Here is a 15,377-nt window from a genome sequence, read left to right as displayed (position 1 = left end):
TCATTAAATTCCTTTGTAGTAAACAGTAATATTAATCTCATTTTACAGAAAAGCCTGAAAGGTTAAATAGATTTTGCTGAACTAAAGAGTCTGTGGTAGGCATAATAATGGCCTCCCCAAAGATATCTGTATCCTAATTCCCAGAATCTTTGAAATTGTTGTTAAACAGCAAGGGGGAATTAAGATTGTACATGGAATTAAGGTTACTAGTCAACTGACGTTGAAATGGGAAGATTATCCTGGATTATTTGGATGGGCCCAAAGAAATCACAAGGGTCCTAACATAAGTGAAAGAGGGAGGCAGAAGAGGTAGTGTCAAAACCAGAGAGATCTGAAGATACTAAGCTGCTGGCTTTGAAGACAGAGGTGAGAACACAAGCAACGGAATGTGCACAGCCTCTGGAGGCTAGAAAAGGCAAGGAACAATCTCCTCTAGAGCCCACACAAGGAATTCAGTTCAGTGAGACCCATTTCAGACTTCTGACGTCCAGAACTGTAAAATAAAAAGTTTGTGTTGTTTTAAGCCACTAAATATGTGGCAACTTGTTACAGCAGCAATATGAAACAAATAAAGCCTAAATCTGTCACCATTCTACAAGAATTTGCTAAACAGTGTTGTGAAGAACATAGGTAGTAAGCAGTAAAATTTAGCCATGATTTGCTTATAAAAACCTCTGTCCCGGCTTCCCTGGTGGCGCAGTGGTTCAGAATCTGCCTGCCAACGCAGGGGACACGGGTTCGAGCCCTGGTCTGGGAAGATCCCACATGCCGCGGAACAACTGGGCCCGTGAGCCACAATTACTGAGCCTGCGCGTCTGGAGCCTGTGCTCCACAACAAGAGAGGCCGCGACAATGAGAGGCCCGCGCACCGCGATGAAGAGTGGTCCCGCTCGCCGCAACTAGAGAAAGCCCTCGCACAGAAACGAAGACCCAACACAGCCCAAAAAATAAATAAATAATAAAATTAAAAAAAAAAAAGAAACCTCTGTCCCATTCAATGCCTCAAAATTCAACTTGCATACTCTTACATAATAGTTTCCTGACTTCTAAAAAACAATTACACAGGAATTAACCCTGAATTTTAAAATATTCTTTTAAAATATGACAGCAATTTATGGAATAATAGAATCAAGTCCTAACAAGTAAATAGAGAATGATTCACACAACTAAACTTATAACTTAAGGAATGTCACCAAGATTGTAGGAAGTTTTTTAGTCTAGATAACCTTCCATGTTGTTACATGGCGGAACAGTTGGGGTCTAAATCCACAGGTTCAAATATTCTTTGCAAGTCTCTTCTGGCTCTATGAGCCACAGTGTTTCAACTCAAAATTACTTGCGGAAATATACCCTGACGATTCATTTTTCTCCTATTTAAAATATCTTCAAAGGGGGCTTCCCTGGTGGCGCAGTGGTTGAGAGTCTGCCTGCCAATGCGGGGGACACGGGTTCGAGCCCTGGTCTGGGAAGATCCCACGTGCCGCGGAGCAAGTAGGCCCGTGAGCCACAACTACTGAGCCTGCGCGTCTGGAGCCTGTGCTCCGCAACAAGAGAGGCCGCGATAGTGAGAGGCCCGCGCACCGCGATGAAGAGTGGCCCCCGCTTGCCACAACTAGAGAAAGCCCTCGCACAGAAACGAAGACCCAACACAACCAAAAATAAATAAATAAAATTAAAAAAAAAAAATATCTTCAAAGCCTTGTACTGTTTTCCTCTAATTTACGATACTAATTTTCAAGCCAGTATAGGTTCTCCCAGGAAAACTAAGTCCACTGCAGTTCATTTTAATATATTTTCATATAATTTTTTCTGTTTTATAAGAGAATAGGACAGATTTCCCTAAAATATTTAATACTATAATGCAAATAAATCCTAGCTTTAAAACTGTTCCTTTCAATAAAAGTAGGTAAAAGGTTTCTAAACTATTCCATAAAGCCATCAAAAGGTCACTAAATGGCAACACCTTTATTACTCTCTTATAACTAGCAGAGGCAGCATGGTTCAGTTTACTAACAGGAGAACAGATGCTGCCATCAGTTTAATGTGTGCCTGTGGGCAAATCACTCAACATCTTTGCATCTGCTTCTTCAACCATAAAAGAGGAAAAATGCTGCTGACCTGCCTCAAAGGGATGTTATAAGAAATAATTAATGATTACGAAACTTTACAAACATAATGTGCCATTTAAAAACCTAACTGTAGTGTTACAAAATCCTTTACAAACCACATATTCTGACTCTAAACATCTGCTGGGGTCACTGCCTACAGTGGTCTGTCCCAAATTAACCTTTCTAATAAGAGCCCAAGAACAACATTAGCTTCTTTAGAAGCAGCCATACAGCACGGGATGTTCCCTCACTACCTCTCACAGCTTACCTTTTAAAAGCAATCTCGGGACTTCCCTGGGAGTGCAGTGGTTAAGAATCCACCTGCCAATGCAGGGGACACGGGTTCGAGCCCTGGTTCGGGAAGATCCCACATGCCGCGGAGCAACTACGGCCGTGCGCCACAACTACTGAGCCTGCACTCTAGAGCCTGTGAGCCACAACTACTGAGCCTGCGCTCTAGAGCCCGTGTGCCGCAACTACTGAAGCCCGCGCACCTAGAGCCCGTGCTCTGCAACAAGAGAAGCCACCGCAATGAGAAGCCTGCGCACCGCAACGAAGAGTAGCTCCCGCTCGCCGCAACTAGAGAAAACCCGCGCACAGCAACGAAGACCCAATGCAGCCATAAATAAATAAATAAATAAATAAATAAATAAATAAACAAACAAACAAACAAACATTTTTAAAAAGCAATCTCATGCAATCAGATTTCATTAATAGTAGCTGTAATAATAATCTATAGGGTTATGAGAGACGATTATAAATGTTACAGATGACTGGGACTATTCACCACCTAGTATACTAGATATTCAAATACATTAATAATACTTACTGAATATCTACTGAATGCTAAACACTGCTAAGCGAGCCCTATACATATCTGCCATAACGTAACGCTAAAGAAACACAGTGGTGCCTTAAATAAATCATTTGGTGGTAGAGAAGACAGCACACTAAACGCAAATAAAACCTTGCTGAAGGCATCAAAAAAGAATGACACATATCTGTTATATACTGATATAGAAAAATTTAAAAACAGCCACAGAACAATATGCATAGTATAAGCCCATTTTTGTAAAACCAAGCATATCAAAAAATACTCAGATGTCCGTTTATATGTGCAAGGAAAAACGTATGGAAGAATACACCCCAAACTTTTAAATCAAATTGCCAACAGGAAGTGAGACCGGGGAAGGTAATGACTTTTACTATTCACTGTATACATTATATTTCTGTAATTTTCAATATTTACAGCAAACTGTATTGCTTTTATAATTAAAAAAAGAAAACTTCTTTAATTTTGCTAGGAATAGAACTAGTTTAGAAAAGTATTTCTCCAAGTTGAGGCAAAGCAAAATTAGGTGACTTACTAAGTGTCAAGAGCCCTCCGACACTGAACCACTTTTTTTTAAAAATCACTGAACATGGGACTTCCCTGGCGGTCCAGTGGCTAGGACTCCACGCCTCCACTGCAGGGGGCCCGGGTTCCATCCCTGGTCAGGGAACTAAGATCCCACAAGCTGTGGGGTGCAGCCAAAAAAAAAAAAAATCAATGAACAACTTTCAACAAGGATATTCAGATAAAAAATTGAAATGGGACCTCGGATGAGCTATACTTACCAAGATAAAACTGAAAATATAAAAAGCTAAATGTTTTAAAAACTCCCAAATAGGTGTAAGCCAAGCTGCCTCATTTAAACTTTGACAGCGACAGTAGCTGTCTGTCGTCAAGCCTGTTCGGTTTTCCTTTTACTCTCGAGTAGAGACGCAGGCTTGGCAGGGCCCCAGCACGCGTTCGCCCCATCCCCACAGGCTCGCCACGCTAGAGCAGCTTCAGGTGACTAACTGCCACATCACGACAGTGATCTGACCCTGAGAAGAAAAAAAATGTCCCCACACAAGCAAGTCTGGGGGTCGATGCCCACTTAGAAAGTGAAGATCTCCTGCAGCTCACTTAATGCAATAACCACCCTCTAGGCTTGGAAGTAAAATTTACTTTTCCCTTCAAAGAATCCCATCTGGGCAAGCCAGCAGCAAATGAGAAGAGAGAACAAGTATTGTATTTACTAAGAGAAGCTTCTGCATCAGGAAGGGCTAGAATAAATAAAGGTCTGAAATGGGAGCAAAGAGTTGTTAGAATAAAGAAATCTGGTTTTCACCTTCCACTGAACACTCTGTTTTTAAGGATTTCATAAAGACAGCAATAACAGGCTTTAATCTCAATCGCAAAATTGCAACTTCTTCCCCCAACTTCCAAATCAAACTTTAAGAGACTGGAGTCACTGCATCACCCCAAAAGCCTATTTAAATTCACAAGAGTTTACACATTCTTTCCATGAACTAATAATAATAGCTACAATTTTACATAATAAGTAATAACTAATCATGGAGTAGGTCTTGTTATTACACTTAGTCATCCCAACAGCCCCATGAGGTAAGTGCTACCACCATTCCTCATCTTAGACAAGGACACCAGCCCTCCTAAAGAGTTTAAGAAAACTGCCCACAACTTGGTAGCACAAGAGTCCCAATTCAATCCCAAGCAGTCTTGATGAAAGAATCCTCACTCTATCCATTTAAAACAGAAACGACAGGCTTTTACCAGAATAATGCAGCTACCATGTACTGACCGCTCAGAACAATGCCGAGCGCCGCGTCCGTCAAATGTAATCTCATTTAGTACTTACACAGCCCTGTGATGTAACTGTTATTACCCCACTGTGCAAAAAATGAAACTGATGTTTACGTTCAATTCAAAAATAAATAACTTTACCTAAACGTCAACAGCCAAGTAAAGAACACAGAAAGACAGGAGTGGCGACAAGACCTCTCTCCTTCCCAGCCATGTGCTCTTAATCACTAAGCTACACTATTTACTGAGTACTTTAACTAAACAAAGTGGTTTTTATAGCCATTTTCAAGTATAACTTTGACTATCAGTATGAGTTTTTTCTTTAAGTACCATTTGATCAAAGGTTTGGCAGTTTATTATCTTCATTTCTGCTATTAAAGAAAATGATAAAAAATTAGTGTGACTTTAAATGAAACTTATTAAACAGTTATCAATGACTATACTCTCATAAGCAATTACGCCCTGCAAGATTATCAAATTAGGAGACAGCAGTCTGTTACTTGTCAAAACCTTGACATAGGACTTTAGATATCCTAGAGTTAAGTCACACTGCCAAAAATTCATCTATTAATTAGAAAAAAATGGCTTAAATAAGGAAAGTCTAGGTAAAGTATCCATTCCATTGTCCCATATGGACTGTAATCTGACACATTTGAATAGTAAAAGACTACATACAGAATTATTATTCTCTTAATTAATAGCTAAATTTATAACTTAAAGGTGATACATTACTTTCTGTAAAGATTTTCTTCCTTCAAATCATAATAATGGCCCAGAGAATCAGGCTCTCTACCACCTGACTGCCAGCACCAATGTTAAGCTGGGAAGACACACCAGGCAGAGTCAGTAGAATTGTATACTTATCTCCAACTGCCCTAAAGCTCAGTACATCTAGTTATTCACAGTTGGATATTATCCTCAGAGTAAGACAAGTGTTGTTTTAAAACTTGCTTTACTGCCTCTTTTATTTTGTCCCTTTAGTCCTATTAACCAGCCTAAAACATGACTGTTAGTATACAAGGTGAACATGAAGTTTGGTTTCTCTGTCTTTGTAAACTGACCCTAGCAGATCCTTTTATCTTCTGGGAAACTGTTTACATACTTTTTAAAACTCATTTTTCCTCCCCAAACTTGAATGCTGTCTCCAATCTTAGTATGAAAATTATCAGATTTCTAGAAACACATTATCTTCCATGGAAAACTCGAATGTCAAGATTTTCTGCACTCCTAAAAGAAGAGAAATGTAATAATTTTTATAACAAAAGCTCTTTCTTAAAATTAAGTTAAACATAATGATTAGCAGTTTAAGAGGTAACAAATATACTGTCTTATTTTGATGTAAAGTAAATAAATGAAAAAGTTCAATCATCTTGGGAACAAAAGCTCATTATTTATAGCTCATGTTTCATTCAATGTCCACTAGGTTTAAAGAAGGCCCAACTGAAAAATAGTGACACGTTTGTTTTTTTTAATATTTTGTCTTTCATAGTCAAATTAAGTTACAAGCTAAAAGTGATGCTTTGCACTTAGGTAATCAATACAAATTTTAAATAATTCTACTTGCAGTATATGCCTTATCAAAATCCACACCTTCTAGAATCTGCAACATTTAAATATCAAAAAGATTTTGATCCTTTTTGACCCACAGATGACTGTGGGTGTCATCTTACACAAAATACTAGTGCATGCGTCTCATGAATGTAGAAACATCCTTGTTCTGTGACACCAAAATGAAGGCAGCAGTAGCAGTCCTGCTTTTAAACAATTCAACAAGAATGAAAGGCTCCAATGCTTCTAAACGTCTGTTCCTAAAAAGCTAACCCAGCTGACTGTTGAACAACACCGGGGTTAGGGGCGCAGCTGAAAATCCCGCTGTAACTTTACAGCTGGCCTTCCGTATCTGCAGTTCCACATTCTCAGATTCAGCCAGCCACACACTGTGTAGTACGACTGTAGTATTCACTGCAAAGAATTCTCGTCCAAGTGGACCCAAGCGGTTGAAACCCATGCTGTTCAAGGGTCCACTGTATAGCATATCTACATTTTGTTTACAGCCACATTTCACAGAGCAATATACCAGTCAGCATGCTTCACAAATATAAAATATACTTATAAATTTATTAAATATAAATGTTTACTTCCAAAAATTACGCAGCCTTAACTTCGTCATAAAATCCCAATTTTCCAGTTATTCAGCCAAAACATCTTGGTATTCTCCTTGCCTTTCCTCTGCATTCAATGGTATTCTCCTTGCCTTTCCTCTGCATTCAATCTGACAAGAACTCCTTTTGGCTCTACCCTCAAACCACATCTAGAATCTGACCATTCCACACCTCCCTCACGGTGGCAGCCAGCCACCATCCCTTATAACTACACCTTCTTAACTGGTCAGGTTCTATCCTGTAGACTTGCCTACAGCCTGTTTGTAACACAGCAGTCAGTGATCCTTTAAAAATATAATGAAAATCTGCCACTCTGTAATGAGACTGCATCACTCCTCTGTTCCAAACCCACAACTGTTCCCCATTTCTATCAGAGTGAAAGCCAAAATCCTCACAAAAGCCTGCAAGGTCCCAGGTGATGTGATCTGATCTGCTCCACCCCCAGCCTGCATCCCCCTTACCTGTCTGACCCCATCCACTCCCGATCTCTTCCTTCCTTCCTTCCTTCCTCCACTCCAGCCACCCTGGCCTCTGTGCACTTCACTGAACATGTCCAGATGCCTCTGAAGCCACATGACTCTCTCCCTTACATCCTTCCGTCACGCATCTGCACAAATGTCTTCTCAGTGAACCCTACCTGACCACCTCACTTAGTGGTACAACCTGCCCACTCCACAGTCCCAATCCTCCTTACCGAGCTCCCCGCTTACTTCCCTACTGCTGACCGCCTAACGGATTAGATAATCTACTTACTATGTTTATTCTGATTTGTCTGCCCACCTCCCCACCTTAAAAGGTAACATCCACAGGGCCAGGACTTTCTACCTGTCCTGTTCCCTGATATATCCTAAATGGCTAGATCAGAGACTCGCACGTAAGCGTTCAGTAAATGCTGAGCGAATTTTTTCTTTTGCCACACTAAGAAGCAGTGGGGATGAACCCGTGCCCCTGGCAGTTGAAGTGCGGAGTCTTAAACACTGGACCGCCAGGGAAGCCCCAAGTGAATTTTTTAAATGTCCAACTTCTTGGTGGTCATTTGCCACAGCAACACAAAACATCTGAAGTCCCACACTCAGCTCTCAACAGGGTTACCACAGGTAGTATCACCACCCTGAAAACTGAGACGTCCACTCCTAGGACGCCCCCCAAAACTGAAAATACATGTCCACACAAAAGCTTGTAAATAATGTTCACAGCAGCATTATTCATAATAGGCAAAAAGGAGAAATAATCCACATGTTCAACAACTAATAAACGGATTAACAAAATGTGGTACATCCAGAAAATGGAATATTATTCAGCAATAAAAAAGAATGAAATACTGACATATGATACAAAAATGAATGAACCTTAAAAATATTATGCTACGTGAAAGAAGTCAGACACAAAAGGATTCCGCTGCTAGGAAATGTCCAGAATAGGCAAATTCTTGGAGACAGAAAGTAGATTAGTGATCGCCAGGGGAGGGGTAAAGGGAAGAGAGAAATCTTTGGGGGAAGGTGAGAATGTTCTGGAGTCAGACAGTAGTGATGGATACACAATCTTGTGAAAAGACTAAGAAATAACTGAATTGCACACTTTAAAGGGTGAATTTTACCTCAATTCCTAAAATTCAAAACAAAAACAAAAAAACAAAAACAAAGGACTGCTCAGCTCAGTGTTCACTGCTCACCAGTAAGGGAAGGCTAACAGTTGGCAACAGCTTCTTGGCTATACTCAGTTCCAAGAATCCCATCCACCACCTAATCACAGCAAAAAGATTTTCTTGATTATTTAAAGGGGCCAGGGATGGGAGGGTTAGTCATGTGTAAGTAGCAGCAAGCAGAACCTTTCCCTCACACCCAATCCATTAGAACTCTATGTCCCCACCTTCAATACAACCATTTCCCACACCTGGTCCACCACCATCTCTCTCACCAGAACTGACATGCAACTCACCAGAACTGACGTGCAACTCATCACCCTGCTTCCGCTCTTGCTCCCTACAGCCTATTCTCTACACAACCGCTTCACTCTCTTGCTCCAGACTCTGCAGTGACTTCCTAGCACACTCAGAGTTTACTCTAAGTCCTTACTGTGGCCTACATTGTTCTGGCCCTTGTGACCTCTCAAGCCTCATCTCCTCCCACTCCAGCCCTAAAGGCCACCTTCCTGTTCCTTAAACATCTCAAGGTCAAACAATCTAATCTAAAGCAACACTCTCGGTCACTCTACCCTCTTATTCTGCTTCACTTCCCTTCATACCACTTATCACTTCTTTTTTTCTGGTTTGGTGTCTGTCTACCCTAATACAGTCGACCCTTGAACAATGTAAGAGTTAGGGGCGCCACTACCCCCATGCAGTAGAAAATCCATGTATAACTTCTGACTTCCCCCAAACTGAACTATTACTAATCCAATGTTAACTAAAGCCTTACCAGTAAAATAAAAAGTCGATTAACACATATTTTGAGTGTTATATGTATTTTACAGTAAAGTAAGCTAGAGAAAAGAAAATATTAAGATCGTAAGAGAGAGAAAATACATTTACACTGCATATTTGTATTTATCAAAAATCCACATATAAGTGCAGTTCTAGGGTCGACTGTAGACAGTAAACTCCACAAGAATTCTTATTTTGTTTACCGCTGTATCCTCAATACCTACAACCATGTCTGGTACAAAGAAAGCACACGATACCTCTTCAGTGACTGAATTTACAAGCTAAGTTAGCAAAATCACACTCTTCAGTGTAATGTGTACTCGTCTAGCATACTTTTAAAAATTACAATAAGCAAAGGATTAGAAATTTGGACAGAAAACAAGTCAGTATTTCATAAAATTACCTGTTCATCAAAATGACCACAAATTTATAGCACAAAATACATTTGCCATATTATGGGTCTAAATCCCTTGAAATATTATGAATATTAACTACAGGTTAACATTCACACTGAATTAAGCAAGCCTCTCCTTTCTCTTCACTCGACCTGCTCTTACCCTTAACATCTTAATTAGTAAGTCCACCTGGATGTGGACCTCCTACAAGTCCCTTAAATACTCAGAACCTTATTCATGTTTACTCCAGTGACAGCATGATTCAAATGACGATAACATCTATCTCATGCCCCAAGAGAGAAACCTCCATCTTCTCCCACCCCAGGGTGAGTTATTAGTCCTGAATTCTACGTCCTAGGTATTTCAAATCTATTCCCTCTGTTCCACTCCCACCACATGAGTTCAGGTCCTCATTCACTTCTCACTTTGACTTATCACCTGGAATCTCCAGACTTTCCATTCAGATCTCCCTTCTGACGTATTCACTACAATACTACCAAAGTGATCTCTCTACAGTACAAACCAGTGTCTTTACCTTCAGCGGTTCCATGTAGCTTTCCAGAAAATTTTCAACTCCCTAACTTAACTTCGTCTCCCATCACTGCCCTCCTATTCCCACCCCAAATACATCACGCTTTAAGTTAATCCAGCCATAGTGAACTACTTAAAGTTTCCAGATACCTCATCTTGTTCTTTCCTTTATTTTCCAATATGTTGTTCCCTATCTGAAACACTGTCTTCTACTCTTCTTGCCTAGCAAAAGCTTTAACCCTCAGCTTAGATGCCAGTTCCACCAGAGAACTTTCAATGGCTCTCTGCTTTAAGTGTCCTCTTATGTCCTCCCATTGCACTTATCACAAATACTGTATATTGCAAAAAATACTCTTATAATTCAACATGCACTGTTTGCTTTATTTTTCTGCGTCTTCAACTAAATTGTGAGCTCCTTGACAGCAGGTCTGAGAGCATATTTACCTTCATGCCACACTGCCTGACACATGGAAGGGGTTGTTGTTAAATGAATGATTTATAAAAGGGGGAGGGAGAAAGGAAGGGAGATGGAGAGAGGGAGGGAGGAAAGAATAAGGAGGAAGAGAGGAAGGAAAGGTAGAAGAGAAAGAGGGAGGGAGAAAGGGATCCAGAGAGAGGAAAGGGAAAAGGAAGGGGGGGGGAGGAAGGGGAAAGGGACTGAGAATACTCACACAAGCAAAGGACATTAAAAAAGGCACTTGTAATCAACTCATTATTTTTATGTGGTCTCAGGCAGTGATTACTGAGGAGAGAATGGTATATCTGAAAAAGCCCATCTCCCCAGATCCTAAGTACAACCACCTAAATCACTTATCCCCTAAAGATTCTGAAATGTCTACTCTATCCAGCCCATTTCCACTTCAAAATTTACTGCAGTGTAATGAGAGATGTTAATAACCTGCGCAACAGAAAAGCAAAAAAAAAAAAAAGAAAGTTTTAGAAAAAAGTAGGAAATGTATCTGACATAATTAAGTCTTAGAATTATTTATAAACTTCAATAATCTATCATTTCCTGATAATGTGCTATCAGTGACATTGAAAGGTTTACCAAAAAGATGAAAAATAAACTGAACATAACACCAACATCATGATCTATGTTAAAGCACAAAATTGCTTTTACGTTATAGTCAAATGTCTCAAAAACACACTGGGCAAAAATACCATGAGATACAGTATATTCGTCAGTAAAGAGGCCTTATTTATTTATTTATTTATTTAAGTAAATTCTGACAGGAAAATTGCTTCTAAAACATATAGCACTTAAAATGCTACATATATTTTTCCTTGTTTTGGGACTTTAAAGCAACAACCAAAAAAGTGTACTCCTACACACTTTCAATTACCTCAATACACTATCACTTAACAAAATTTAATTCTGTGACTAGTAGGACACATACTACAAATTTAAAAGCTTGCTACAAGTACAAATCTGTTAGAGAAGATCCGATAATTGGCATAAATCCTTCTACAGCTCAGTTGTCATTACAATATAGAAACTGGGAACACACAAACAAGAAAATCTAAGCCTAATATAATCAATACTACATACTTTTTGAATTGCAATTTTGTTAAAGCAAAATACCAATCATGGGCAGCCTCTCAGCTTTCACAACATAAAAAATTAAGTTGAAAGAAATAAGCTACATCTTTAGGACTTCTGATTACTAGCAGATTGCCAAAGAGAGGACTTACTATACTGACAATAACAGAAGTTCTTCTTTCATAAAATTACAAGATTACTTTAACAATTCTTTCCTTTTAACATTACTAGTAACTTTTTTTATAAGCCAGTAATAATGGAAATGCTGAGCCCTTAAAATGAGTAGTTCTAAAATGATACCAAAATATTTGCATTTGCCTAATACCGTGAAACTTTCCGGGCTGAAGCTTCCAACGTATTTTCATTTTTTTAAACAGATAAGTTGAAGAAAAAAAAAAAAAAAAAGGAAATGAAAGGAAGAAAGAAAAGGTAAGAAAATCTAAAATCTAAAAGACCTTCAACTTGCTACATTTCTTTTAACCAAACATTAACAGAGGGCTCGAGATGTACCAGGCACTACACTGGAAACTGTGACAGATTACAACATCTATTCCAAACTAAATCCTGTATTAATCAGCTTCTGAACCTATTACATGTTATTCAACCCAACACTTTTCTTAAGAAATTGTTGTCCAGCACCAAAGAAGATATATAGTTTTCCCTGATAAATTTACTTGTCACTGATTTATACAGGTCACAGAAGGTGTAGCTAGCATCTGTGATTAACAAAAGGGATTCATGTCTGAAACATCACTGTTTTTTCATTTACATGAAGGTGAAATAGTAATTCAGCAGATATAAACTGTTTCAGGTAGGAGTTTACAGCACCCCAAACTCAAGAATAAAAAAACCTAAAAAAAAAAAAAACAAAAAAAAACAAAAAAACTGGATGAAATTTAATTACTTTGTGTAACTGATAAATATTTAACTGGCCACAGCTTTCACTTTCTACCATAAACACAAGTATTGCAAATCTTAATCTGAATGCAGTACTATGAAAGCGGTCCTGATTCTGAAGAGAAATAAATTAAAAAAAAAAAAATTCAAAGGAACTATCAAAAGTAGATGACATCCACATTTTAACACACTAACTGTTGCATTTCTATCCTTGTGAAAACCCTGCACTCCTTTCAAGCACTTGTGAATTTGTAATGGATGAAAAATATCTGCTAGTCTCTAAGTTCCACCAGTTGAATCTAGACATTTCAGATATCTAAGGCTTTTCAACCTCAAGTGCGTTAAAAAAATATGACAGCATTCAATTACATATTCTCTAAAGTGAAAAAAAAACCCTGTCCTTTTATGACTATAATTTCTTCCAGCATTTAAGTAGATTGTACTTTTTAGACAACATCCTACATTCAGTTAACATGTTTACATTTAAGAGAAACCTGAGCATCGGTTTTCCCCATCAGTTTTATCACAATGCAACAGAGCATCTGATAATTTAGAGACCAAATGGATCAGCAGAGGAAAACATACCATATAATCCTAAATCCCCGGAAATCCGAGGAACAACTGCTATCTCTGAGTTTTCTAAAGATCACAAACATTTTCCTGAAAAATCTTTCGATTAAGATTATATTTGATTTCGCTAATCTAATAGGTCTTCTACTAAAAATTCACAGTACTGTTCGCACAATAAATGAGATGTTCTTTCATCGGCGTAACCGATAGAACCACAGTACGGTCCAGTTTCTAGAGTCAGATTACTTGACCTGCTTTTAAAACACTTAAATTCACGCAGTTATTCCTATCATTCATTCCCTGCAAAAAGAGAGGATCTACACGGGGGAAAAAAATCATCCTCAGCGAGATATCCTATAACCGGCTCCAAGTCCACAGCAAAGCCCACCGAGATCCATAGCAGCTGACCCCCGTCGTCCCTGGGGACGAGCTCGGGCCCCAAGCCACCCCACACACCTTCCTCGGCAAAACTCGGGGGTCGCTCACCCGACCCCGATCAAACCCCCCCACTTCCTGGATCCTCTAGCCCCCGAGGCTGGCTTTCTGGAGGCGATCTTACCTTCATGATGATCCTGGGGCCGCGATCCCCTCGAAAACACCAGATTCACCTGCACCTGGAGGCGAAACAAAAGACACCCCGTCAACACCACGGGCACCCCTCTGCACCGGCGGAGGCGGAGGGAATCGTGCGAAGCCTGCACCCCGACAAGGAGCCAAAGGAGGCGTCAGTCCCCGAACCACCAAACGCCGAGCCGGGGCCCCCTCTGGACCCGCCATCCCCGCAAACCCGACCACCTACACAGCTCGACAGCTTCCCGTCCCCATTGTCGGGACCCGACGGAGTTTCCCGTCTCCGACAATGACGCCATTTCTGTCAGAGAAGAAACTCACTACAAGCCCGGGGGCCGGCGCGGGGTCGACCGCCCTCCTGCCCGCGGGCCTGCGCGCCGGCGCGGCCGCTCCCCCTCGGAAGGGCTGCGCACCCCGCGTCCGAGCGGGAGCGGGCCGGGCCTCGGGGAGCACGGCGGGGGCGGCGGACCGGCCAGAGGGCCGCGGGCTACACCGACCCGCCGCAGAGCCTCAGCCCACGTCCCACTCCGGGGCGGACACCGACAAGTGCGAGCGGGATCCACGTCTGCCGGCCGCGGGGACGGCGAGAGCGCCGAGGGGCCGGGCGGCGGCAGAGCCCCCCCACCGGTCGGGGCCCCCCACCGCGGCCGAGGGGCACTAAAGCGCCAAGTGTGCGGCCGCCAGGGTGGGGGGCGACTCGGACTCGGCAACTGCGGGGGGGAGGGGGGCGGCGCGAGTTCCTCGGAGGCCGAGGCCCCGAATTGGGGCGCCGGGGGACACCATCCCAGCGATCTTCCCCGGCTCCCCGGCCGGGCCCAGTGACTCCCCCGAAGACCCCCTTACGAGACCGCGAAAGCCCCAGAAAATGCCCCTACCTTCCTCGGAGGCAAGCTCCGACCCTGGCACGTCCAGAGTCCCCTCCCCTGCTCCCCCCCAAAACCAGCAGGCCCGGGGGAGAGATGGGGGAAGAAGGGCGGCGGGTCCAGCGGTTGCTGAAGCTGAAGCTCCGGCTCCTCCTCCTCCCGCGGCGGCGACTGGTACCTTTGTTTGGCGGCCGCTCGGGCTCCCTCGCTGGGGGGAGGGGGGACGACGAAAAATCCCTCCTGGACTGGAGGTCCGGGCCCCCAGTCGCGCTGCCCTGTAGAGGACGGCGGCGACAGACCCTCTGCGACTCCCTCCGGGCAAAGGTCCAGGCGGTGGCCGTGGCGGCTGCAAGCTTAAGCGCAAGAGTCTCCCTCCGCTCCGGCGCCTAAGCTCCTCACTCCGGACTCGACTGACGGGCAAACATCGCTTTCCCCCCCCACCCCAAGTCCCCCCCTTTCCCTCCTTTCTCCCCTCCCCTAGACTTTTTTCCCCACCCCTACCTCTTTCCCGGATGGCCTCTTAGACGACCTCGGATTGGTTAGACTTCTTTAGAACCCGCCCACACCCTGTTCCTATTGGTCCCCGCGATACAAACAACGACGCCATTTTCCCACCAGTTCTATGGAAACAGAAAGTTACGCCTCAAAGCTCCCCGGGAAATGTAGTCCAGCCTCTGGGGCCAATGCGCG

General features: G+C 42.2%; 1 protein-coding gene across 6 annotated transcripts in view; it reads right to left on the bottom strand.

Annotated features, from left to right (window-relative positions):
• Positions 1-15,128, bottom strand: part of ARID4B (AT-rich interaction domain 4B) — a 127,455-nt gene extending 112,327 nt beyond the window's left edge. For 3 of the 6 annotated variants that reach the window (XM_082407570.1, XM_082407572.1, XM_082407573.1), the window contains exons 1-2: positions 14,700-15,126; positions 13,814-13,868 (exon numbers count right to left, since the gene is read on the bottom strand). In XM_082407570.1, the coding sequence (XP_082263696.1) occupies positions 13,814-13,819 (6 nt within the window). In that variant the 5' untranslated portion in view covers positions 13,820-13,868; positions 14,700-15,126. Of the gene's footprint in view, positions 1-13,813; positions 13,869-14,699 lie in introns of all 6 variants that reach the window. The other 3 variants (XM_082407574.1, XM_082407575.1, XM_082407571.1) reach the window with 3 other exon arrangements.
• Between the last annotated feature and the right edge of the window lie 249 nt (positions 15,129-15,377).

This window comes from Balaenoptera borealis, assembly GCF_965194805.1.
Source record: "Balaenoptera borealis genome assembly, chromosome: 10".
Taxonomy (NCBI): domain Eukaryota; kingdom Metazoa; phylum Chordata; class Mammalia; order Artiodactyla; family Balaenopteridae; genus Balaenoptera; species Balaenoptera borealis.
Note: the sequence above shows the minus strand (reverse complement) of the source record. Positions and strands in the feature narration are given on the sequence as shown.